This window comes from Marmota flaviventris, chromosome 18, assembly GCF_047511675.1.
Source record: "Marmota flaviventris isolate mMarFla1 chromosome 18, mMarFla1.hap1, whole genome shotgun sequence".
NCBI lineage: Eukaryota > Metazoa > Chordata > Mammalia > Rodentia > Sciuridae > Marmota > Marmota flaviventris.
The window spans coordinates 46085675-46110648 of NC_092515.1; the positions used below are offsets into that span (position 1 = coordinate 46085675).

The window sequence follows — 24974 nt, forward strand, 5'->3', positions numbered from 1 at the left end:
TCTGAGATTTTCATATGGATCCCCAAATAATTTGCCTTGGTAGCCCCCAGTTGGTAGGCTTAGAGCCGAGGCCTGGTCCCAGGGTTTCTGCCAAGACTTGGCCTAGGCCAAGTCTGCTATCTCATCCCTCCTCAGGCTGTGCAAGTGGAGAGGGGCCAAGTCTGCATACTAGGCAACTGCAGGGAGGCAAGCTTTGAGGTCAGGACTCAGGGTCAGGGCCCAGTTAAAAGGCTTTGCATTTCCCTGAGGGACATCTCTGGTAGTCTGGCTCTTTGGAAGGGGACTCCTGTGTCTCTCTCTTTCTGGGTAGGCTGCCAGTGAATGGAGGGAGACCCCATAGGATGTGTATGCAGCAGAATGATGATACTGAGGGCAGTACTTGGGTGTGAATGTCATCATGTACCCAACCAGGCCAATTGGTACAAAAAGTGTCTTTATTGAGGTCTGGGTAAGAATTAGGCACTTGGCCAGAGCAGCAGCTTAAATATGAGGCAAGCAGGCAGAAGTCAGCCATGCCTAGGACCAGGTTGGGGTGGTGAGGCTATAGGCACAGGATTCCTTAGAAGTTGGAGAGGCAAGAGGAGGAGGAAGAGGGACACAGAGTAGTCTGGGTCAGAGGGCTGGTAGGCTGGCCTCATGGGGCTGGGCAGGAAGCTCTGGGTGGCAGGTCCAGCAGGAAAGGGACCGGGCTTCTTTGCTCCATGTGCCCCTTATGCCCAGGCCTGAGCCTCTGGCAGGGGCAGGTGCAGTGGGCGCCTTCCCTGGCCTCACTTCTTCACCTTGGCATCATAGGTGCCTGCATTCTTGTAGGCACTCACATAGCCACTGTCATCCAGGATGTCTTGCCGTCCAGCAATGCCCTTGCCCTTGCCACTCTCATCGAAGCGCTCTTTGTGGGAACCTGTGTACTTGCTGGTATCCGTCAGCCGGTCCACAGCACCCCCTGTTTTTGCTTTCTGTTTGAACAAAATTTCCAGGCAGGCAGAAGTCAGCCATGCGCAGCCATGCCCTAGTGAAAGAGGCTTCTCCCTTCCCACCCCCAGCCAAGAGTCCCCCATCTCCCTCAGTGGCCTCCAGAGACCAGCAGAGCACTTACAGTGACACCCAAGTTGGCTGGTTCCTTGCCTGCCACCAACTGGCAGATGGCATCGAAAGCCTCCTCCTTGCTCTTCCCCTTGAACCGCTTGGTTGCCAGCTCTTCCAAGGCCTTTTTGAATTCCTCATAGTTGATAACCCGAGCAGACTTTCCCCTGTCATGCACATACGCACCATTAGTTTTCCCCTTCTCAATGTCCTCCCTGGTTCCAGCCCCCAATTCTCCACCTTCTGGGAACAGAAGAAGCAGGGGCTGCAGAGGGCTCACTTGACTTTGGAGAAGACGATGTCGACGTCAGTCCCTGTCACGGCCTTTCCATCAGCCACCTTGCAGTCCTTGCACAGCTTGGCCCAGTTCTTGCCATTCATCTCTTGCCCGCTGGCCTTGGGGTCACCATGGATGGCGAACTTGCGGAAGCTCTCCTCCAGCCCAGCTACATCTGTGCTTGCTGCCATGCCACCCTGTGGGGACCCACCTCAATCACCTCCCAGCCATGTTGCCCCTCCCCCTCCCAAGACCCAGGATATCACTGCCTCTAAGTCAAAAAACCCTCAAGGTCTGAATTGGCACCACTTCTGCCACAGACCCTGAGTTGGGACTGGGGAGAGGGACCAGTACTCAGTGTCTGCCTGGAGCCCAGAGGGCAGAGCCCAGAGGAAGAGCCCTAAGAAGAAAGGTCCTGTCCTTTAGTGCCAGTCCTGGCTCTGAGCTTAGAAGATGAAATCATGATGCCCACAACAAGCTGGGAACAGAGTGGTACTGTCCAGAAAGACTGTGAGGATAGCAGCTGGGGCCATGGCTCTGTCTGGCCCTGGCACAAGGCCTGCCTGGGTGGAAGTGAGAATGGCAGAGCAGGGCCCCTCTCCCAGGAAGCTCCATGCCAAGGTGGGTCAGGGACAGGACAGGCTACTGGTTGGGCAGGTATTTAGTAATGACAATATCTCTGTAAGGGTCATGAAGACCTAGTAAGACCCAGCCCAGGCCTGAGAAGGGAGCCAGAACATGCCGTAGGCAGGGGTGCAGCTGGCCCAGCCGGAGCCTTGTTACTATTTGCTGTTAAACAAAAACATGAGGGGAACGGGAGCTTGGGGCTGGCCTGGCCACAGTTTGTGAAGCCTGGAGACAGTTGCTAAGGGAGGGTGGTGCTGCTTGGAGAATGTTGCTAAGGGCAGGATGGTGTCAGGGCAGCTCAGGGAGAAGCTCCCAGTGCTCGGCTGGGCTGGGCTGGGCTGGGCTGGGCCGGGCTGGGCTGGGGAGCTGAGGCCCACGGGTGGGGCACGCCAGCACTCCCTGCGCCTAGGGCACAACCATGGCTTCCTGGCCCCATGCCACCCACTAGGGCTGAAACCTCCCAGTCTGTGGAATTTAGGAGAAGCATGAGATCGGGGACCAGTTTAAGTGGGATTGTAGAATAACTAGAAGAAATAAGCATGCTGGCAAGTAGGACCATGGCCTTGTACTGTGACCCTCCACTGAAGCACATGTCCCTTACTATACCTCAGCCCTCCATTGAGGTCTCCTTGCCACACCCTTGAACAACCACATCAGTCCATATTCCCACAGCCCATATGCACTCCACTGGCCCTCCACACCCTAGGTCTTATACCCCTGACCACACCCACAGCTCTGCATTGCGGCCTCTTCCAGCCACACCCACTGCCCTGGAATTGAGACCTGACCCTTCCCCCAGCTTTCATCCCCCCTACATATGCTAGACCTGCACTGAGACCCCCCTAGAAATACCCTTATCTGCCCTTCACACCCATAGCCCTCCACTCTAATCCCCTGGCCACACCCTCAGCCTTGCACTGAAACTCCCTTCACTGAACACAGCCCTGAACTGAAGCCTCCCTGACCATACCTGTACTGCACATGCAGCATCCCCACACACACCCTGCAGCCCTGAGACCTCCCTAACCAAAGACTCAGCAACCCAACCCCTCACATACCCACAATTCTTATCAAGGCCCCCTGACCACACCCTTGGCACCCCACTTTGTTCACACATCCAAAGTACTGAACTGAAACCCACCAGTGTCCATCTCACACATTAGAATTTCCAGATTTCCAGGCACTATGTTGAGACCACCCCCTGACCACACTCTCAGTCTTGGCTACCATCTTTAACTCTCTGCCTCTTATACAAAAGGTGATCACCGCCTGGGTTTCTGCCCAGCTCCCTTGTCTTCCACCACCACTAGCCTTGACACTGACCACTGCTTCCTGGTGACCCCACCATCTCTAAATTGCAGTCTCTGGCACTGTGAGCACCCAGAGATCCTACACCTCTGGGAACCTCTGGGAAGACATCCCCAGTCAGCGCTGCACTCCCCCTCCCTCTCCCTGGGTACCATCTCCCAGAAGGGGCCTACAGCTCTGCATTTGTTTTACCAAGGGTAAAACAAATGTCCAAGAGAGTTTGGGTGCCACATAATGCTTGTCCTAAAGAACTGGGAGGAGCCTGCATACAGTGCTCACTCCTGTCTGTGGGAAAATGCATTTTGGGTGATCTCAGGGCTGTGGAGCACAGTCACAGGCAGCGTCCAGAGGGGTCTGCAGGCCATGGATGGAGTAGCCACGCCCCTGAATTGAGGCCACCATCCGCTCCGCTCCTGCTGGGACAGCTGGAGTCATCAATCAGCCTAGCAAGGAGGTTGGGACTGGCGGGTGGAACGCTTGGGGCCTGGGTAGGGCAGCTCAGCTGGTTTACTGGGCTCTATATCATCCGGGTTTGGGACTCCTTCCAGGTCGCTCCCACCCACCCCTCTATGTGCAGGATACTGATTAAGGTGGTCGGCGTCCGGGGATCCTACCGGCTTCTATCTCGTGGCTGCTCCTGCAGCGCTTCAGATGGTCAGGATACAGGAATGGACCGACTGATGCGGGAAACCAGGCGCTCCGCAGCTCCGCTCCCTGCCGGCTCCCTGGCGGGACTGCAGCCCGGGCGGCTCCGCAGTATTATCCCCTGTTTCTCGGTCTCCATAGAGACGGCGAGTCCCACCCCCGAGACTGTCTCGGCGGGAGAGTGACCAAGGTCATGCTGGCTCCGCCCACCAGACCCCGCCCTATCCGCTCTCCAGGCTGGGCGCAGGCACAGCTCCCCATACAGCCCTCTCCCTCCCCTCCCCCACAGCTCCGCGGTCTTCGCGAGCCGAGAGCAGTCATCTGTACTTCTGGACGTCCTCCAATAGTCCCCATAATAGGAAAACAGCCCCCTATCCTGAGCTCCGCCCAAAATTCAAACAGGCCCCCAACATCCATTGAAGATCCAGCTCTGCAGAGCGACAACTGGAGGCCATTTGGGAGCTGAAGCAGGGTGGGGCAAACAATAGGAAGTTCCCCTACCCTCGGTGACAGGAGTCTACTGCTGACTCAAGATCACAGCTATTCACTTAACGTGTGGCATCCCTGTCACAACTCCGTCTTCTCCCGGGTAGGGTCCAGTTTACGGAGCACCGAGGAATAATGAGCGGATCACGTTTGCCCTGCCCTAGAATGCCATGCTCGGCCCACGATCCGGCCACGGGGAGAAAGCTCTTGGTTCTCCGGAGTCGGCCGCCTCCTTTCACTCACATCTTGCCATGGTCTTGGCCTCGCAGCCTCTACTCCAGCTGCTACTTCTGGAGCCCAAAGGCTGCTTACCCAGGTCTCCCACGTGCAAAACAGAACGTCGTTCTGGCAGCCTTCCAGGGCCTCTCCTAATCTTAATCCCTGAACTGAGCGCCTTGGGTCCTCGCGCGCCTCCATTTGGCAATCTAGACAAACCATCCTCTGCCTCCAAGCAGTGGCAATGGTCCGACTCCCAGAAGGCCCATGGCTCTGGTCATTGGGAAAGTAAGCACTTAGTCCGCAAAAGCATAAAAAAGTTTATTGGCGCATCGGGGCCGGTGGGACTAATATTGCTGAGTCGCAGGGAGCAAGGCCGATCCCGCCGGCCGTCGGGGCCCCTAAAGTGCACTCGGTGCGGCGAAAATGTGGTGTTGCATAGAGAGTTGGGCCGGCCGCTCCTCCTCGGCCCTCCTACCTTTAGGTGAGGCTAATTCAGGCCTCCCTCCCGGCCTCCCGGTGTCCCGGGCTCGCCGCTGCTTAGGCTCACGAAAACCGCCGGTGCACGAGCCTGAAGCGCCAGCCCTGTTTCTCGGCCCCTGCCCGCCGGGGCCGCCAGGGCGGCGCTGCCCAGGCGCGTCTGAGCCACTGGAATCTCGTCCATAGACTCTGCTGACGCCGAGTGGTAGGCGCCTGCAGGACCGGCGGCGTGCACCGGGCTGGCACTGGAAGAATCAGTCGATGAGCTGGAGCGGCGGCCTGGGCCCCGGAGCCCTGCACAATGGAGAGGAGCGTGAGACTAGGGGCTGCTGCTCCCGGCTCAGCCCTTCCTTCCCTCGGAGCCCGGTCCCCACAGCAGCAGAACCCGGACAGGGTGGGGCACTCACCCCGAAGCCTGGACAGCTGGGACTCCCGGTCCAAGATCCCAGACCTCGGCACCTTATACATGCACCGCTTCCTCTTTTTCTGCAGAGACAGGGAAATTTGAGGACTGTATCCCCAGACCCCCACATTGCCAAAGGCAGCAGAAGCTGCAGTATGGTGGAGGCTTCTTTTTCTTGTCCTTCCACTTGGGCAGAGTGCCAAGCCCAGTGTCTCCTACCTGGGGTCGGATCCTGGGAGGCAGGGCCAGCGTGTCTGAGGAGGAGGGATGAGGAGGTTCCACTGGGCCTCCCGTGGCAAGAAACCTGGAGGGACTGAGGGAAAGTGGAAGGGCAAGTTCTGGGAGCTATTTCTGAAATCCCTCCCAGGTAGAGGTCCCTTCCCAGCAAAGGGAAGAGAAGGGCACCGATCCATCCTAGGCCATGCTGGACTAGAAACACAACTATGCCTTGGCCTACCCCTTTCTCCCACCTCTGATGGCCCTGCCATACAAACGGGAGATGCCCAGGTGGCACTCACTTTGCATCTATTGCAGCAGGCCTGGCCTGGCCAGGGGGCTCTGGGCGTACATGGCTGAAGGTCCTCAGGTAGAACTCCATCTCCTGGGGAAGGTGGATGTTAGGAAGACTGGATCCAGGGACTCCAAAAACATGAGCCCACACAGTCCCCAAAGCAGAAGCCCTCATTGGCCTCTGTGAAGAGTCCCTGGCCTCATCCCCAGGAATCTAGGGCTGTTTTTCAGGGTCCCAGATGTGCTGTGAAAACCCCGCTGCAGGGTGAGGCTTAAAACACCCCTTTCTGGATCTTATCCAGGTGTCATTTCATCTAGTCAAACTGCACCTTCTCCAGGAAGGTTCCAGTCTCACGGGTCCAATACACCCAGGCTAGAACTGCTCAGCCAAGGGACTTGTAGGCAAGAGGTGCTCAGAGCTGCCCCCTCCTGTTCCTGGCCCCACCCAGAACTCCAGCCTCTGAGCCGATTCTTTCCCTGGATGAGAGACCATGCAGCTGTTCACAGGCCGCAGTGTGCACCGAGGTCGTGTGCGCGACCCGCCAGCTTCCTCGCAGCGGAGTCCTGCGGAGGACGCCCCTCTTGCACAGAGTTCCAGCCAAAATCCCGTAATTCCGGCTGCTGGCAAGAGGGCTTGTGAGCGCGCGTTCTCCAAGGCCGCTACCCGGAGAGGGAAATGGAATAGGTGTTGTACGGTGCCGCAGCCCCCATCCGGCGCCAGTTGTGGTCCTCACAACTACTCTGGGGTGGAAGACGCAACCTCCAAAATCGAAGAGGCCTTGAGGTTACTAGAGCCGCCAGACCCGCACCCCAGCACGCGGCACGCCCCCAAGTTACGTCCGCAAGGACTGCAGGTAAGGAAACAAAAGCCAGCCCAGGAAGGGCGTGGTGTGAAGAGTGAAGGGGAGGGGGGCACGGCCGCCAGCAGAAGAGCACCGGGACAGCTGTCACTGGATCGCAGCCGTTTCCACGGATACCGAGGCGTCCTGACTAATGCAGAGACACTGTAACTCTGTCTCTAAAACAAGCCTATGTTTAGGGGCAACGGCTCCAGAGAGGAGCCCCTCCCGCATTCCTGCTGGTTGGGGGTGGGAAGACTGCCTGCAGGAGCCCTGGCAGATCTGGGGGACAGAGGACAGAGCCCAGTCAGCAGCGGCTGGCTGCACAGGTGCAAAGACAGAGGCCCCAGGCAAGTGCTGCACCCAACTGCTGACGGGCTGACCCTTTAGGGAGAGGTGCGGAGGTGCCTGACTAATCAAAGGAGCCCTGGGTAAGGGGTCAGAGGCCAGTAACAGGGACTGGGGCCTTAAGGTAGCCTTCTCCAATTTTTTTGGTATCTTGAGAGGGGTCTTCCCAAGTTGCCCAGGCTGACCTGGAACGATCACTCTTCCTGCTTTAGCCCCCAGGGTAACTGGGATTATAATTGTGTGCTGCCTCATCCCATTTCCTGCACATATTTCCCCTCCCCCAGTGCGGACTCAGCCCCCCTCCAGCGTCCAGCAGAAAGGGGCAAAGCCTGCCCTAGGACCCCTGGGATGGGATGGGAGAGGATCCAGGGCATACCCACTCTAATCTCCCTTTCTTAGAGCTGTCCCTCAGGATGCTCTCTCAGAAACCCTGAAACATTTGCATATTCCCAAATAGTATCATAACACCTCAGTTCTCTTTTGTAAGAGGGGACATCACCCAGCTCCTATTGGGTAGGCCTCCCTCAACTCCTTTGTAGATGAAAAGAATAGAAATTATGTGTCCACTGCTGCCACATTTGGGCCCAAAGCCTAAGCAGGGTGAGGGTAAAGGGCCCTGGATTCTGAGCACCCCAGGACCAGCACTCCCTCAATGGGCAGAGCCACAAGCTTTGAGAAAGTCTCTTGCTGGCTTCTCTGAGCCTCAGTCTCTTCTGTGATGTGGGGATGGGGATGATGCCCACTCCTCAGAATGGCTGCCGCTGTGTTTACCCAGCACCAGGGCAAGCATACAGTGATATGCAGGGGTTCTCCACCAACTGCCAGCACTTCCCCATCCTGGCCCACAGGCAGAGTTCAGCCCCAGCAATGAGAACAAGGGAGGTGGGTCCCAAGTGATCTTCCAACCCGCCCACCAGCCTGTGTTTGTGTCCAGTTGCCATGAGAATTGGGGATCTAGGGCTCAGCCTTCCCAGTAAAGCCTGCCTGGGCCCCCTTCCTCCCCAGTCCCTCAGGGCTCTGAGGATTGGACCACCTCCACCCCCAAGTTGCTGACCTCAGGAAACCATGGGCGTGGGAATGGTGATAGGCTCATCAGCAGCTGGGCTGGCTGGGCGGGCCAGACTAGAGCCTAGGCTGGAGGGTTCCTGCTTCAGTGTACAGAGGCCTTAAATCTTCCCAGCCCCAGCTTCTGTTTAACTTTTCTAGGCCTAAATGTGCTCATTTGCACCAAAGGTTGGTGACAGTTCAAAGGATAAAAATGGGCTGTTCAAAGGATGAAATAGAGTAACAGGTATAAGGGCTCAAAATCACAGATGGAGAGAACTGAGGATCCACCCTGGCCACCCAGCTGCTGAACCAGTCATTGGTCCATCCCTCTCTCTCTTCTGTAGCCCTGACCTGCCTGCATCTAGGCTCCACATTCTGCTCTCTGCAGCACATGCCTGGAGCCTGGACAGGTACACACAAGGGGCCACAGACATGCAGGGTTTCCTCTGGCTGTACTGGTGGCATGTTTGTACCTAGTACAAGATGTGCCCTTCTGCCCCAGCATCCCATATTCTGACTGTTGTTCCAGGCTTGCAGAATTGCCTTGCCCTGTATACTCATTGGCTTTCACTGCACAGTCCAGCCCCCACTCACCCAGGCCCATCTCTGACCCCTTCAGCAGGCCAGCTATATACCTGAATTGGTCGCATCTTGGGGTGACATGATTCAAGCTTCCTGTGGGCCCCTTTTGCCTCCTGTGGTGGGCGGTGCTGCACGATGTACTCATAGGTGGTGAGTTTGTGCCACACTGGAGAGAAGAGGGTTCAGCAGTGGAAAGGAGACCCTGGAGCTCATAAATGGGGAGGGAAGGCACCTAGTCCCCCACTGAAACCTCTGTCCCCATATAGCCTAAGCCATGGATAGGAGAGCCAGCACTGGTGAGGGGCATGATTTCAGGGCCCTGTAGTCTAGGCAGGTGGTGGGGAGATAAGTAAGACAGCACTTACTGAGGTAAATGTGGAAGCAGAGCAGGTGGCCAAGCAGGGCTGTGGACAGCAGGCCAAGAAGGATGAGTAGGGCAGCCAGGGCCAGAATGGCAGGAGCCTGGGTCTCCACAGGAGCAGCAGGCAAGAACACAAACCACACATCGGTGTGATTCTTCAGGACTGCAAGGCACAGGCATACTGTGCTCAGCCAGGTCTGAAACCAGTAACCAGAAAAGACCCTGGGGATGGTGGGGGTGTGAGCCTGGAACCCAAACTGACCTTCAAAGTGTTGGTTGGTACGCAGCCGCATGGGGTTGACAAAGAACTCCACAAAAACATAAGTGGCCACCAGCACCAGGAGCAGGACACCCAGTAAAGCAGATGCCACACTGTGTAGAAAGAGCCTGGCCCAGCCATGGGCAGCTGTCAGCACCCCAGAGCTCCAGCTTAGTAAGGGCCAAGAGTTCAGAAGGGCCCAGGCTGACATGGGAGCCTGGCCCCTGACCTCACAGCCCCAACTACTCAGAAGCCAAAATACAGGACAAAGCTGAAGATGAGTAGCCTCTTTTCAGGCTTCCCACCTTTAACCAGGCCAGCAAGGTGGAAGACCCCAAGCCCATCCTTACATGTTCCAGCCACACCCCAGGAGCACCACTCTCAAAGAGGAGCCCAGGTCCCCCTCTCCCACCCCTTCTTACAAGCAGGCTACAAGGCCAGAGGCTCACACCGACAGGGGTACCCCCATGTCCAGGGTGTCTCACCGGTAGTTCCTCTCGCCAACGCAGTTGTTGAGCCACTTGCAGTGGTGATCAAAACCACACACGCATTTGTTGCAAGCACTGCAGTGCTTAGAGCGTGCACTCCTGCGGGTGGAAGGCACCGCGTGGTTTACCGACCCCCCAAGGGCGGGCCCTTCGTGGCCCACTCAAGAGCAGTGGGTGTAATGACCCCCAGCACCAGCCTGGAGCCCAATTACCCGCCTGGCAGAGGAGCATGCGCGCCCCCTTGTGGAACTGCAGGGTGAGACTTCTAGAGGCGACGCTGAGGGACCAGGAAGAAGGAAGGAGGGGCTCCATATGGGATCCTGCTCAGGGAAGGCTCACCAGGCCAGAAGATGCAGGTGTGAGGTCCAGAACAGCAGTGAGCAGGCTGCTAGGCCTAGGGCCTGCACTTCTCTTCATTAAAATGCCATTTTTGGATCCCTTTCCCTGACACTGCAGGAGGGGCTTTATACGGGCATTCTTCTAGAAAACCTCAGTCTGTGTGGACTAATAGAAAGGGAGCCAAAAGAAGAGGAGCAAGTTGCCAGCTGTGTGGGCATTAAGGGAGCTCATGGCAGGAGTGAGAGGAGGAGAGGCTACATTAGGATGCAAGTGGGAGTGTCCCATCCCCAGCAGGCACCAGCAAAAGGCCAAAGGGAATGTGGAAGAGTCAGCCCTTAAAATGGAAGAGCATCAGAGCGACTTCTTAGTGGCTTATGCCGACTGGTTGGTAAGGAATGACAGGATGGCTTAGTGCCCAAGTCCTCAGTACCTTCATGTTGTGGGCTTTCTGGTTCCCGTGGACAGACCACTTTTAATAGGCTGTCTAGGTCTTCAGATTTCAAATGTGAAGCTTGCTGTGGATAATACCCCATCCTTCATCCCCCATCTAAGGCTGGGAGACTAGAAAGACCCAGAAGGGGAGGAGAGTGATGGGCCCTAGAGGGTGAATGGGTACTCCACATTCTGACCCCTCTCCTCACTAGCCGTGTGACTTGGAGCAAGTTTCTTGGAATCTTTGGGTTATTCCTCATGAGTAACCAAGGGTTAACAGAATCTGCTCAGGGGCCAGGCAACCAGGGTTGTAATCCTGGCTCTGTTGTTCAGTAGCTATGTGACTTCAGAGCAACCTCCCAGCTTTCTGACTGATAGGTTCTTTTTGCCTCTGTGAAGGGAGAAAGCTGCTGCATACTTGGTAGGGGGCCTCTACACAGCGCATGGCCCAGCGCACTCAAGCATTGACTTTCCTCCTGCCCCTTCCGGGTACTTATAAAGCAGGGGATTTAACTGGCAAAGTCAGTCATTTGTGGCAGTAGCAGTGCCGAATGTTTCCTACTTGAACCGTCAGAAATTCTATAACTCATTTATTCAATCACCTCTTCTCACTTTCCCACCAGTTCTCGGTCATTCCATCAAGAATTTTGTCTATGAGAAAAATGAGGGTGCTGAGGCATGAGATTGAATGTGAAGGCCTCGCATGTCCCTCTCCATCCAGTACCCCACTGGCAGGCCCCCAGGCACACTTGTGGTCCACACACTCACATCCACACACATGAACTCACACGTCCACGTCGCACAGGTTGCAGTGCAGATCTTCAATGACATGTGCATGTTGGCTGCGGTTGAAGATGGGCAGGGGTCCTGCATAGCTTTTGTCCCGTACATTGGCATCTGCTGGATCGATGGAGACTGCAGTCAGGTGCACCACGAGGTGACCAGCAAAGATGACACCCATGCACTGGCCCAACAGGTTAAAGACTCACTCCACACTCTGCTGGCTGGAAGCCCTGCCCACATCCTGTAGCCAGAAAACTTCTCTCCCCCGCCCCATATTAAATACCTTTATGCAGAGAGCTCCTGTGACACCTCCTGCCTCCAGCTCTCTAGGAACCTCCTCGTCAGCCCTCTTCAGTGGACCCATGGGCCCCAAATGGAGGAGAGGGACCACTGCTTCCTGCTGCCACCCAGGGCCTAACCTAGGGGCCTTAACACTCCAGGCCCTGGTAGGTCCTGACTGGTCTGAACTCAGGCCAGTTTCTTTCTAGTTTCAGATTCCAGATGATGAAGTGAGATGAAAGAAGGTCTGAGGGTCCAGGGACCGAAAGTTCAAGTTCTGCCAGGCACAGTGGCATATGCCTGTAATCCCAGAAGCTCAGGAGGCTTAGGCAGGAGGATCTCAAGTCTAAAGCCAACCTCAACAACTTAATGAGGCCTGAAGCAACTTAACAAGACCCTGTCTCTAAATGAAATATAAAAAGGGCTGGGATGTGGCTCAGTGGTTAAGTGCCCCTGAGTTCAATCCCTGGGACCAAAAAACAAACAAGCAAGCAAATAAATAAAGTTTAAGTTCTGAACTTGTTTATCTTGCTTTCACAGGGAGTCAGCTCCAAGACAGAAGCAGCCATTCCCTTTCAGCAGTCGGACCAGGTGGAGAACCACTTGCAGATAGGGGGACCAGGCTCTTGGAGACTTGGGATGAGTGTTTGGGATGGCCTGACATGTTCAGGGCCTGCCCAGGGACAGAATGGCTAACTCCTGGAGCTGAAACATATTTGTCCCAGGGCCTATCTACTTAGTAACTGAGAGAAATTCAGGAGATGAGTATGCTGTCAACTTGTCTAACTGTAAAAATTAACCAATAAGATTCCACTCATATAGTCATCTACCTACCCTTCCTTCTTCCATCTCCTCACCTATGAACCTCTATCCATTCTCTTGGTGACCAGATATCATCCCTCCATCATATAGATTCATCATAATTCTCCTCCATCTTTCACTATCAGCTGTCCAAATTCCTTTCCTCTCCCTCCCAGTAGCCAAATGCCAAGCTCCACCCTAATGTGCTATACCATAGCTGAGGCAACTCATGGCTACCACTGACCTCTATCCCTATGGTCACTGCCACGGTCAGGTTTTTACCACTTGCCTGGGTCACTCAAGAGCCTCCTGACTCTGCCCCTCCTGTCTGTGTTCCCTTGAGAGTTCCCTTCACATGGTCACAGTGAACTTTTAAAAGCTTAAACCTTAGGCCCTCATGCTCTCAAGGGCTCTCCAGATGAAGTTCATGCCTCAGCTCAGGGCAAAGGTCCCTTTTGCTCTGGCTCCTCCCAAACCTCTCCAGTACCACCAACCACAGCATCTCACTACATGAGCCTCTTTTAAACACTCAATTCATGGTCAAACATTAAACTTCCTGCCTGCTGTAGCACTTCTGCTGCCCACCCTCTGGTTCATTCATTCAACTGTTTACTGAGATCTTTATGCCAGGCACTGAGGAATATGACAGGGGCTAAACAGACTTGGTTCCCAGCCCCGAGGAGCCTACAATCTGGTGGGAAATGCAGATATTAATCAAATAACAGGCTAATTAAATGAAGAAAGTTCACAGGAGTGTGTGTTTGTAACTGAGAGGCCCCATCTAGTCTGAAAGATTCTGGAAGGCTTCCCCAAGGAAGTATGGTCTCAGTTGAGACATGGAGAAGAATGGACAACAGGGCCCTTGATGGTGAGGTAAGGTAAGGAGGAAAGGGGGCCTGCTGGGTACTGAGGCTGCTGGGAACATGCAAGGTGTCATTGAGAGGGGTGGCTGATATGTGGTCCCAGTTCAGAGCTGCCACACAAGAAGGAGGGTCTGTGTTGCCAAATTCTGGCTTTTCAAAAGGAACTAGAAATCTGGGGTTTTATGTGAGATCTCTCAATATTTAAATGTTAAAGAAATAAATAATTTTCAAAATACACCTGTGAATAAGAGCTGAGTATTTCGTGTGTTAATTATCCCTCAGTTTTTACAAAATCAGATTGGCCATAGGCTACTAATTCTTGACCTCTGACTCAGCTGAGTGCTGGGGGGTAGGCAAAGAGGCAAGGGGTCTTCCAGTGTTGTCAAAACAGAGAACAGGGGGAATAATATAAGAAGAAGCCAGGGGGACAGGCAGAGTCCAGAGATGGAGAGGCTTGAAGGCTATATAAAGATCTTGAACCTCATTTCTTAGATAGGAAAAAACCACTAGAGGTTTTTGAAATGGAATTGTTACCATTTTTTTTTAAGAACACTATGGCTACAGGAGTGAGGGCATGCAGGAGGCATTGCTTGGAAAGAAAATAGGCCAGAGAGGAAGACAGATGGAAGTGAGGAGAAAGGATAAGTTTGATAGCTATTAAGGAGATGAAATCTCATATATGAATACATGACCAGTTTAACTCCACGTCATGTACGACCACAAGAATGAGAAGCAACACTCCATGTATGTATAATATTATCAAAATACATTGTACTGTCTTGTATAACTAAAAACAACACATTTTTTAAAAAGAAGATGAAATCAATAGGACTTGGTGACTGATGATATCAGTATCAGAGGAAGGGGGAGGAGCCCAAAGCATATTGGGAGAGGCTATATATGGGAAGGGGGAGCAGTAAGTGTGTTTCTAGATGTGTGAAGCCAGTATAGGTGCCCTCCTTCTGCTTCCACAGTCTGCTTTCTGAGATCCTACCCCATATTTACAGTATGGTGTGACCACCATGTCCAACCTACTAGCCTTTCCTCCAGTTGGCAGCTGAGCACTCAGTGCTCATCTTTGCATTTCTTGGGTTCAGGCCAGTTCCAGGCCCACAGTGGGTCCTTGATACACACCACTACCCTACCTCATTCCTCAGGGCCTTGAGAAAGTCTGCAAAAGAAGGAGGCTTTTGATGGAAGCCCTGGTCAGGGTGCCTAACCAGGTGACTTTGGGAACCGCTACATAACCCAAAGTGGATGGACAGTGAATGTGGTAAGACCAAACCCTCAAATGATCCCACTTCCTCAGTCAGACTGCCGAGCAGCCCTTCTGGCCTCACTGGATACCAGTTACCTCAGGAAGTCACTTATTCTCTCTGAGCCCCAGTTCTTCATTAGTAAAATGGAGAGAATACCTTCCTTACAGGATTATTATGAGGAATAAGATGACCCATATAAAACGGCTGACAGTACCTGGCACCTATAATTGCTCAATAAATTTTAGTTACTTTTTTGTTTACTGTTATTTTCTGATTCTGCTCACTCCAAACCATGGTTATTCATCTGGTTTCCTAGGTACCTTATGGCAGAAAGCCAGGTAAACCTGAGTGGGGGATGTATCCACTCTAGACCTTAGGAGGAATGTCCCACAAAGCATTCCACCTAACTGCACTAAGGCCTGTTGATCACCTCAAGGAAAGGTTAGCTTTCCATTCATATAGCTGACAACTTTGCACTCTAGTGAACCAGGGAGACCCCAATGACACTGCTGGTGTCTGAGGATGACAATCTTTTCTAGAGTCCTTCACTCACCTGCCCTTGAACCTTGTCACGCACCAGCCTAGGGCTTTGCAGTCTCCCAAGAGCGCATGCTCTCCTTATGGTTCATGCCTTCCGGTGCTCACACCCATCCTAATGTGCTCCTCGTCCCCACCCACCTGCAGGAAGCAAGGATCACCCTTCCTACAAGTCAGAGGAGGCTGAGACCCAAAGCTAGAGAAGCTGAGAAGCTGCTCAGTCATGTGCAGACCTGAAGGGGTTAAGCTGGGACCATACTTGGCCATTGAGTATGCTCCAGGCTCTCAAGTTTGCTCTGGTCTTCTTCTCCCAGGATTCTTTGTTCTAGCACACAGCAAGACATTCCCCTAGGAACTCCCAACAGGGCACATAGAGGCCCTCAGCCTTACAACTCCTGGGTGTTGTGGCCAGGGCTGGGGCAGTCACATTAGGCCCAGTCAAGTACATGTTTGTCACTATTCCTAAGAGCTTTTAGGGTATCTCTATGCCACCTCTTGTCACATTTACTCTCATCCTAAAAAGGGTCTGATTTACAAAATCAGTGAGTTTGTAAAAAAATTCTGGGAACAACATAATAATCTGTCCGTAAATAAAACCACATTTTAAATATACTAGGAAACTTACAATGTAAAAGAATTCTACCATGCTACCATGACAAACTCTTTGAGAAATAGAATAATTACTCCCCAATATGCTATCTGTTTAGCTCTGGGCACAATCAACCTGAAGAAGCTCTAATGCTCTCTCCTCTGATGGCTCCTGTGACACTGCAGGTATAAGACCCTTCTGTTAAGGGGTTTCAATGCTCTAAGGTACTTTATATCTACCCACTTGCCCTATCAGAGGAGGAATTGGTGTGGGCTGGAGATCAGGCTGGGAAGCAGCTGGGCCTGCCCTGCTCTGCCCCAGCTTCAAGCCTCTGTTTTCCATCCATCCAATGTCCCTACTCTTCCATGCACTAGCCTCACACTTTCCTAAGGATACAGCGTAGCCAGCAGGCACCCAGTGGTGAGGCAGGAGAGGAACAAGGACCCCAAAGCCGATCACAGCAAAGAAGAGGTACAGCAACCAGGCCACAATCTGAAGTGGGTGAGGAGGCCAACTCCACCCATTCCGACGGGACCGCTGGCCTTGCAGCTCTGGGGAAGGTCCGCTGGCCTGTGCAGGTGCTGTCCACACACTCTTCTCAGGGGCTGTCTTGTTGGAAGGCTTGTTGCAGATGTTCATCTCCAGAGGGAGAAAGAGTACAGCATTAGCCAGAGGAGGTCCAGGTGGGAGCCCAGGGTCTCATGCCTGCAGCCAGGTTTAGCAGGGAAAACAGGCAGGGATGTAAAGCACACACTGCAGGGAACCTGGGATCCCAGCCCAACAAAGAGAGGCAGTGCAGAGAGGGTGGTAGTAGAGGGCTATCCCAGAGCCCCAAAGCAGGCTCTGGTCCCAGTCTGACCAAGATAAGGTAGGAAGGCCCAGGGTTTATTCAGGACACAATGTGGCTGCCTGTTACTCAAAGTGCTCTGTCTCCACAGCCATCAAAGTGAAACCCAATAAGACATGTTCTCATCTGGTAATATCAGTCTGGGGCCAGAGCCATGAGAACACATGCTGATTCTGTTAGGATTAGTCATCTCCATCCTGAAGTCCAAATGCAAGTTTCAGAGAGGGCCCCCTTAGCCTTTTCTAAGGGAAAGAGGGAGTGGGTGCTCAGATGGGGGTGTGGCCTCTGCCCCTCAACAGACATATAATCCCTTCAGGACTAGAAACTCAGGACCTCTTTCCTGTGCCTCAGAAGGGCTGCCTAGGGTTTCTTAGGAAGAAGAGCCAGGACACAAGAGGGGAAAATTCCTCTTTGGTTTCTTCCAGCAGCAGAAATGACCATGTTTCTCTAGGTAAATCTGCTCCTGGGGTAGATTTACACAGAAAGGTGGGCTAATATTCTTTGACTCACTTCAGGGAGCTCTGGAAAAGACCAGGCATTGGCCACAGCCAGACCACCAGGTGGCAGCAATCCCCCACCCCTGCTCTGCTTCCCTGAGCCCAATAGCTGGCCTGGTGTCCAAAGATGACATGAAGGACAGGAAGGGATGGTCTTGACCTTACAGAAGGGTCCCACCCCCCAGTATCTTCTGGGCCCAAGATGGGACTCCAGCAGAAGCAGGCAGCACTGCATCTGGGAAGAGAGGCTAGCTCTGAGTTCGTGGTGGTAAGGCCAGGAGCCAGGGACAAAATCCTGGCAGCCAGACTCTCCTTTCAGGAGCCCCTGCCCATTGGCCCAGAATCTGACTATGCAAAAAAATACGGCAGACCCCATCTCAGCACATCTGCCTGAAACACCTCTTACTCTTCAGCTCAAGAAAATATGACTTGATTTTCAGATCCCACTGCAAGCATCCCCTCATCCAGGAAGCAGGGTCAGGGCCATTATGCTCAGTCCTTACTGGAACTGTCACTAGGCCATTTGGAACGCTTTGCCATCCCCATATATCTGCCCCTAATACACAAGCTTCCCTCAAAGGCAGTTAACATGCTGTGATTGATTTATTCACCTTTGTCCCCCCACATCTCTTCCCCCAAATACCCGGAACTGTACCTTGGACGTAGCAGATGCTCAGTAAATGTTCGCTGATTTGAAAACATCTGAAATAAAAGGAAATGTGGGAATGATAAATGGTATGAAATCCTGCCCCACCCAAAGCCATCTGGTCCACACTGTCCTGCCTTCGATACTTCTACTGCAATCCATTCCATAGGGCCGCTTCAGCCCACCCAAGGTGCACAGCATCATGCAGGCCAAGCTTGACAGTATTTGAAGTCACCTCAGAGGAGTCATACCTCAAAGCTAAATGGAATGACCTAAGGTTTCTCTCAGGGACTTAAGTACAGTCTTCTGGTCACTTATTCTATCTTCAATAAGAAGCCACACAAGGAAAAAAGAGCCCTGGCTTTGAAGAAACATATCTAGGTTGGCTCCTGACTCTGCATCCACTAACTGAAAGAACTGTTTCCTCATCTGAAAAATGGGCATGGGGTATGGATACTCCCTAGAGTGGTATATAGACCAATGACACTGTAAGCAAATTCCTGACATAGAAATGCTCACTAAATGGTAGACATTATAATTACCCTCAAATAGCTCTCTGGTTTGTCTTTCTGTCTCTAGACTGTGGCTGACAGTCTACAAGGTTTATGTCCAAGATTTATGATGTGGTTGATTGAGGTTGCTTTCTTAAGTCAGTGGCCCCAAGGAACACACTGTCATAAGAAGTAGTATACTGGATTCATTCTAATCTTGTCACCTGCAATCAAAGGTGACAAAGGTGATCAAAGAGCTGGCATTCTAAATAAAAGCAAATCTTTGCAAGGTAATCAGGTCAAGACCTATGAATATAGTTGAGTTGGGTGGTTCCCTTCTGGGGCAAATCTCTCTGGCTTGCACATTGACTTTCCAGGGACACCATCACCAGGGCAACTACTTTGAAAGGAACCTATGAATTTACATCCCAAGCCTGGCTTTCCCTTTATCATCCCAACACCAGAATAGCCCTGTACCCTGAGGAGTTCCCAGAAGGAAAAACAGGAATGTGGCTGATATGTCCCCACTGCTCAGCAGCGGCTGTAGGTACCTCTCAACTAGCTAAATCCCAAACTTGTGAGACAGAAGGGGTCACAATCTGAGGCCAGGGGCTTGCTATATACATCCCTGGGCTAGGCTTTGACTCCAAATCAGGGTACTATTGGCCCAGAGAGGTACCATTTGTCTGAGACTTCATATGAGGGATGCTGCTGTAGGGCAGAATTCCCTCAAAGCTGCAGCAGCACTCCGGAATAGACACCCAAGCTGACCAAGAAGCATGCTGCCTGCCCTGAAAGTCCAGGCAGCCAACTCTTAGCTGACATTTTTTCTCAGAGTTAGTTGGTGGCTACAAATTCTTTTGGCCCAAAAGATTTTGATTAGTTGGATATGGTAGCGCTCACCTATAATCCCAGCTTCTCACCCTGTCTTAAAACAACAAAAGAAAAGTGCTGGGGGTGTAGCTCATTGGTAAAGCACTTGCCTAGCATGCATGAGGCCCCAGCAACGCCCCCCCACACACACACACACAAGCTGGGCATGGCCAAGCTTGGTGATGCCCACCTGTAATCCCAGAGACTCTCTGGTGATAGAAAAAGGAGGATTAGAAATTCGAGGCCAGCCTCAGAAACGTAGTAAGACCCTGTCTCAAGATAAAATAAAAAGGACCAGAGATATAGCTCTGTAGTAAAGTATCCCTGGGTTCAATTTCCAGTACCAAAAAACAAATTTTTAAAAAGTGGGTGTGGTGGAGCACACCTGTAATCTCAGCAACTCAGGAAGCAGAGGCAGGAGAATCACAAGTTTGAGGTTAGCCTCAGTAATTTAGCAAGACTCTGTTTCAGAAAAAAAAAAAGTAAAAGTAAAAAAAAAAGTAAAAGGGCTGGGGATGTAGCTCAGTGGTAGAGTGCTCCTTGGTTCAATACCCAGTAACACACATACACACTTTGATTAATTTGAGAGGGGTGGATTACAGGTGTGCATCACAGCACCCAACAAGACTTTGATTATACTTTTTTTTGTTTTTGTACCCGGGATTGAACTCAGGGGTGCTTAACCACTAAGTTATATCCCCATCCCTTTTTTTGAGACAGGGTCTCGCTAAATTGATTAAGGCCTTGTTAAGTTGCTGAGGCTGGCTTTGAACTTGAGATCCTCCTGCCTCAGCCTCCTGAGCTGCTGGGATTACACTTATGTGCCACCACTCCCAGCTTAAATTTTTGATTAAAAGAGCTGGCCATCCAGCTAACACAGTGAGACCCTGCCTCTCTCTCTCTCTCTCTCTCTCTCTCTCTCTGTCTCTCTCTCTCTCTCTCTCTCTCTCTCACACACACACACACACACACACACACACAAAAAGAAATGTTGTTCTTGTTTTTCTGAAATTTATGTATTGTCCAAACAAACAAATTAAAGTACAAAGTCTCAGCCCTGGATTTCTGCAATGTCTGAGGACTTCAGAATCAACTTAACTACTAAAAAGGGTTATCGGAAAGTCCAAAGAACTGAGACGGTAGGGTACTGGGGTCAGAAAAGAAAGTGACAGGGGCTGAGGGTGTGGCTCAAGCGGTAGCGCGCTCGCCTGGCATGCGTGCTGCCCAGGTTCAATCCTCAGTACCCCATACAAAGATCTTGTGTCCGCCAAAAACTAAAAAATAAATAAAAATTCTCTCTCTCTCTCTCTCTCTCTCTCTCTCTCTCTCTCTCTCTCTCAAAAAAAAAAAAAAAAAAAAAAAAAAAGTGACAGGACTGAAGTGGAAGCTTGGAGGGTCCAGGGATCTGAGCTACCAATGGGGAGACACAGGTTGGATTCAGGGAAGAGGGCTAGGCCTGGAGATAGAAACTTTATCTGTTTCTTACACTGCTGCTCACAGATAGAGGAACTGAATAAATCATGAATCTATATCTCTTTGGGTCTCTTCTTTACTCATTTTTCAAAAAAGGTAGCTAGAAGGCAATTTGGCATTGTCTACCAAAATGGAGAACACATACCCTTTAGCCCAGACATTCCATGTCTAGGTATTTATCTTATATATACACTTGCAAAAGACACAAAGATTCATTTCAAAGTTGTTTATAATAAAGGACAAAAACAAGTATAAAATACTATGGCACATCCCCACAAAGAAATGCTATACAACATCAAAAGCAAAGGACAAAATTATCTTTGATATACAGTTAAGTAAACAAGCAAGATGTTCAGTTGTAGAGTGAGATACCAAATGAATAGAAACCAAGGGGGGAAAAGACATTTATATTTCTATATGTTCAAATTCTCTTAGGGAGGAAATAAGAAATGAAATACAGGACGGCCTTTGGAAAGATCTAGCAGCCCAAGGGCTGGGGCTGAGAGAGAGATTTGCTTTTTTTTTTTGTTTTCAATATATATTTGATTTTTAGTTGCAGATGGACACAATGCCTTTATTTTATTTATTTATTTTTATGTGGTGCTGAGGATCAAACCCAGTGTCTCACACATGCTAGGTAAGCACTCTACTACTGAGATACAACTCCAGCCCCAGAGATTTGTCTTTATCTTGATACTGTTTGAAATTTTTTTATCATGAGCATTTAACTGCTTTAAAAAATAAAAAAGTGAGTTGGGCTGTGTTGTTTAGTGGTAGAGTGCATGATTAACATATGCAAAGCCCTGAGTTTGATCCCCAGTAACCCAGACACACATAATTATTATTTCAAATTATCATTATTATGTCAAATAATAAATAATTAAGAGATGTCACCTCTTCCCCTCCTGGCTCCACTGGGTTGTCATGTTGACCAAATGCATTAGTATCAGGCCAAACAAACCAGGAATTCCTGCCTAACAACTGTGTAATAAGAGTGCTTGTTTGAGTTAAGTACTTTTTTACTTTTTTTGGGGGGGATGTTGCTGGGGTTTGAGGGGTGCAAGGCAACCACTCTATCAACTAAGTTACATCCCCAGCCTGCTTTCTTACTCTTGAGAGCAATTCTGAGTTGCTCAGCTGCAGAACTGTGCGGAAGAGCCACAGAACTTCCTAGCACTGTCAGATGTCTGGTTAAAGCTGGAATCAGACCCTAGACAACACAACTAAGTGGCTATGCAGGACCATGTTCTAGTTGTCAGCCAAAGGCCAGTTCAACCTCACTTGACCTCCATAACCCAGAGGGAAGCTATGCTCTACAGTAAAGTTTTGTCCCCAAGCATCTTTTCTTTCTCCTAAAGACTTCATGGTTTTTAAGTGAGATATTTTTCTGCAGGTATTTCTAAACAAGTTTTCACTTTTTTCTCAGGATTCACTTTTGAGATAATTTTCACCAAGATCTAATAGCTGCTCATTTAAAAACTGTATTATACAGACGCCCAATTTTAACCCATAAAGGGAAGCTGGAAAGAAAATGTTTCATGATGCTCATTGTTTTACAGTGAAAAAAGTTGTTATACAAAAGACTTTTAGGGGCAAGTACTTTGCTTATTAAAATTCCCCACAGGTGCCAGAAAAATCTCTGGCCTCAAAATTCTGAGAAATATCGAAATATCAATAGTTTGACTAAGGGATGCATATCACATAATTCCCAGAAAATAGACTGTAACTTCTATCTGTTCTCAAAGACCTCTCCAGTCATTGCTCTCAGATGTGGCTGGGCCCTTTCTTTCTCTCTCATAAACAATATGCTGAAGTTGGTTGCTATGGCAAGAAAAGCTTGAAATCTCAATCATTTCTGAGTTGACATGGTGTACAAACATTTCTGTGCCCTTCTCCTGCAGCAACCACTACAAACTGTTTGGGATCCAAGTTAAGTGAAGGAAACGGGACAAGAAGGAGGGAGCAACAGGGAACAGAAACAAGGTCATTGAAGAGAGGCAAGGGTTGTTGATTTTAACCAGGAAATCAACTCATATGATTGTAGTAGAAGCCAGGCCTGGGGGAACACCCACCAAGATCAAGTCACTAAGAACAAAGTTGCGACAGGACAAAGTAAGAAAAACAAAAACAAAAGGGGGAAAAAACTGGGTAACTAAGTAAGCCCCACTGTTGTGTTTTATTGCATCTTTCTGATTATCTGTTTACAGACCAGGTCTCCCACAGTGAACCACCAGTTCCACAAAAGTAGGGACCACCCCTCATCTATGCCTGAATCCAGCCCTCCTTCAGTAAGGAAGTGAAGCCACTTCTTACCCTCTCTGCTGCCATCATCCTAATCCAAGCCTCCATCATTGCTCTCCTACAGTGTTTCAATGATAATAATAGCCATCAGGAACATTTAGAGACACTTATTCTGGGCCAGTTTTAAGTGCTTCAATGGAATTCACTTAATTCAGTCCTCAAAACACTCTGAGGTAGATCCTATCATTTCAAATTGTTCTCAAAGATCTCTCTACTCTTTGGTCTCAGACCTGGATGCCCTCACTTTCTCTCCCATGAACAATATGCAAAACAATGTCCCCTTACATGGAGATCCAGAGAGTTCTAGAAGGCACAACTAGATTGGCAGAACTAGGATAGCCATACTGAGCTTTTCAAAATTCGAGCTTTTCAAAATTCTTCAGCGATTTCCTCCAACTGCTAGAATAAAATTGAAACCCCTACCACGGGAGTTCAGGACTCTTCTTGTCCTTTCTGTTCCATATCAGTACTCTGCTGCCTCCAGACCTTTGTATTTGCTTTTCCCTCTTCCAGAAACATCCTTCCCCTGTTCACATTGCTGGCTCCTTTCCAACCTCCAGTTCTTTACTTAAAAGTCACCTTTTAAGATAGACCCTCCCTGGCCACCCCCTCCATTTCATATCCAGAGCACTTAACTCGATCCAAAGTCACTTTAGTCATGTGTCTGGCGCCTGCTCCCCACCCCCTCCTTAATACTCTGCGGGTTCTGGAAACAGGCTGCGTCTATTCTGAGCCTCCCGTGGCCCCGCTCCTGGCACAGAGCCTGGCACACAGTGAGCGCTCAATGCTGATCCGCAGACCTGATGGATGCTGGAAGCCCAACGTTCTGCTGGGTCCATGGATCCCAGGCCACGGGCTCCAGGTCGAGGTGAGCTCAGGGCCCTGCCAGGCAGCAGCAGCCGCGCGACACCGTGGCTCAGGCCAGGCTCCAAAGTGAGAGACGCGGCGGCTGCTCCTCACCTGCGCGTGGCGGCAGCGGTGCCAGATCCGCCCGGCCAAGGTCAGGCCAGTGGTTCGGCCCCGCACCTGGCTGTCCGCCCTCCCCAGGGGCGGCCGGGCCTCAAACCGTCGCGGCAGATGCGGTCCCCTGGACCGGGAGGCAACGCGCCCCCGCGCGGGGCCCCATCCCGGATGGAGGTTGGGCCTGCAACTCCTCCAGTTCCAGGCCGGGGAGGCTAGCTGTAGAGCCCGGGCAGGACACGGCGGGCTGGACCTCTCTCGTCCAGTGCTAGGCCCGTTCCCCGGGCAACAGAGCGGGCTACGGCGCCCCATAGTGGCCAAACCGCGCTGCGTCACTTAGCGCCGGTACCCCGGTTCGGGGCGGGGCTTGCCAGGGACCCCCTGCCTCCCCAGCCGGCCCATTTCCCGTTTTTCTCCCCCACCCCAACCTTTCTTCGGAGGAAACCCTTTACCACCACCACCACCATCCATCCACAACTTGTCTATCTGATTTGTCCCAAACGCGTCCCCTTTTCAATTTCTTATCTTCAGACCACCACTTTCAGGAAGACCCCAGGCAACCTCTAATTAAAGTACGTGCTAGGCACTGGCCATATCGTGGGGAAAACCCACAAGATTCCTGGCCCTTCAGGAGATTACTGGTTGAGGGGCAGACAGATCTAGACAAATAAATTGCACTACTTAAAGTGAAGGCACCTCATAATACAAAGTGTGAAGTATAAGAATTTAGCATAAATAATGCAAAATATCTCATTTCCTTATTGCCCCCAAACAAATCATAAATCCTTCTGGGAGACCCCATCTTCCAAGTTGATGGGAAATTCAATTTTGGTCTCCATTGGACTCCACTTTCCCAGTGCATTCCAAGGGGCTCTTCTATACCAAAAATCCTCCAGTCATGAGTCCTCTCTGATACTAAGGACATCACCATGGCTTTAGTCCTTGAGGATTTTCAAGTCTGGCCTCTGCCAGGGAACAGACACCAGGGTCTGAGACTTGCTTCCCTCTCCTTGCTGAGCTGGGCTGCCTGAAAGCTCTCCCTCTC

At 51.2% G+C, this 24974-nt stretch overlaps 2 protein-coding genes across 3 annotated transcripts; both read right to left on the reverse strand.

The window, feature by feature from the left end:
* Positions 1-416: 416 nt before the first annotated feature.
* Positions 417-4065, reverse strand: Tppp3 (tubulin polymerization promoting protein family member 3). Its single transcript, XM_027953958.3, has 4 exons — positions 3910-4065; positions 1364-1557; positions 1097-1250; positions 417-956 (listed from the first exon to the last, which is right to left on the reverse strand). The coding sequence occupies exons 2-4, from the start codon at positions 1549-1551 to the stop codon at positions 768-770; spliced, it is 531 nt and encodes a 176-aa protein (XP_027809759.1). The 5' UTR covers positions 1552-1557; positions 3910-4065; the 3' UTR covers positions 417-767.
* An 882-nt stretch (positions 4066-4947) lies between these two features.
* On the reverse strand, positions 4948-24200 carry Zdhhc1 (zinc finger DHHC-type containing 1). Of its 2 annotated transcripts, none has more exons than XM_071605199.1 (12): positions 23930-24200; positions 17841-17887; positions 16238-16480; positions 11519-11694; positions 9957-10058; positions 9475-9599; positions 9217-9375; positions 8905-9017; positions 6044-6126; positions 5745-5838; positions 5530-5608; positions 4948-5416 (listed from the first exon to the last, which is right to left on the reverse strand). In XM_071605199.1, exons 3-12 carry the CDS (start codon positions 16478-16480, stop codon positions 5133-5135), a joined length of 1458 nt encoding a protein of 485 aa, XP_071461300.1. In that variant the 5' UTR covers positions 17841-17887; positions 23930-24200; the 3' UTR covers positions 4948-5132. The 2 variants fall into 2 exon arrangements, with proteins under 2 accessions (XP_071461300.1, XP_027809701.1); XM_027953900.2 differs by having other exon boundaries at positions 9475-9641.
* Between the last annotated feature and the right edge of the window lie 774 nt (positions 24201-24974).

Bases quoted from the DNA above. Each gene is read 5' to 3' on its own strand.
- Tppp3 (XM_027953958.3), bottom strand. From the start codon at position 1,551: ATGGCAGCAAGCACAGATGTAGCTGGGCTGGAGGAGAGCTTCCGCAAG. The intron at 1,251-1,363 runs GTGAGCCCTCTG...TGTGCATGACAG, and splicing joins ATCGTCTTCTCCAAAGTCAA to GGGAAAGTCTGCTCGGGTTA. The intron at 957-1,096 runs GTAAGTGCTCTG...TTGTTCAAACAG, and splicing joins CAGCCAACTTGGGTGTCACT to AAAGCAAAAACAGGGGGTGC.
- Zdhhc1 (XM_027953900.2), bottom strand. From the start codon at position 16,480: ATGAACATCTGCAACAAGCCTTCCAACAAGACAGCCCCTGAGAAGAGT. The intron at 10,059-11,518 runs GTGAGTTCATGT...TTCCACCCGCAG, and splicing joins AACCTGTGCGACGTGGACGT to GAGTGCACGCTCTAAGCACT. The intron at 9,642-9,956 runs GTGAGACACCCT...GCCCTTACTAAG, and splicing joins GTTGGCGAGAGGAACTACCG to CTGGAGCTCTGGGGTGCTGA.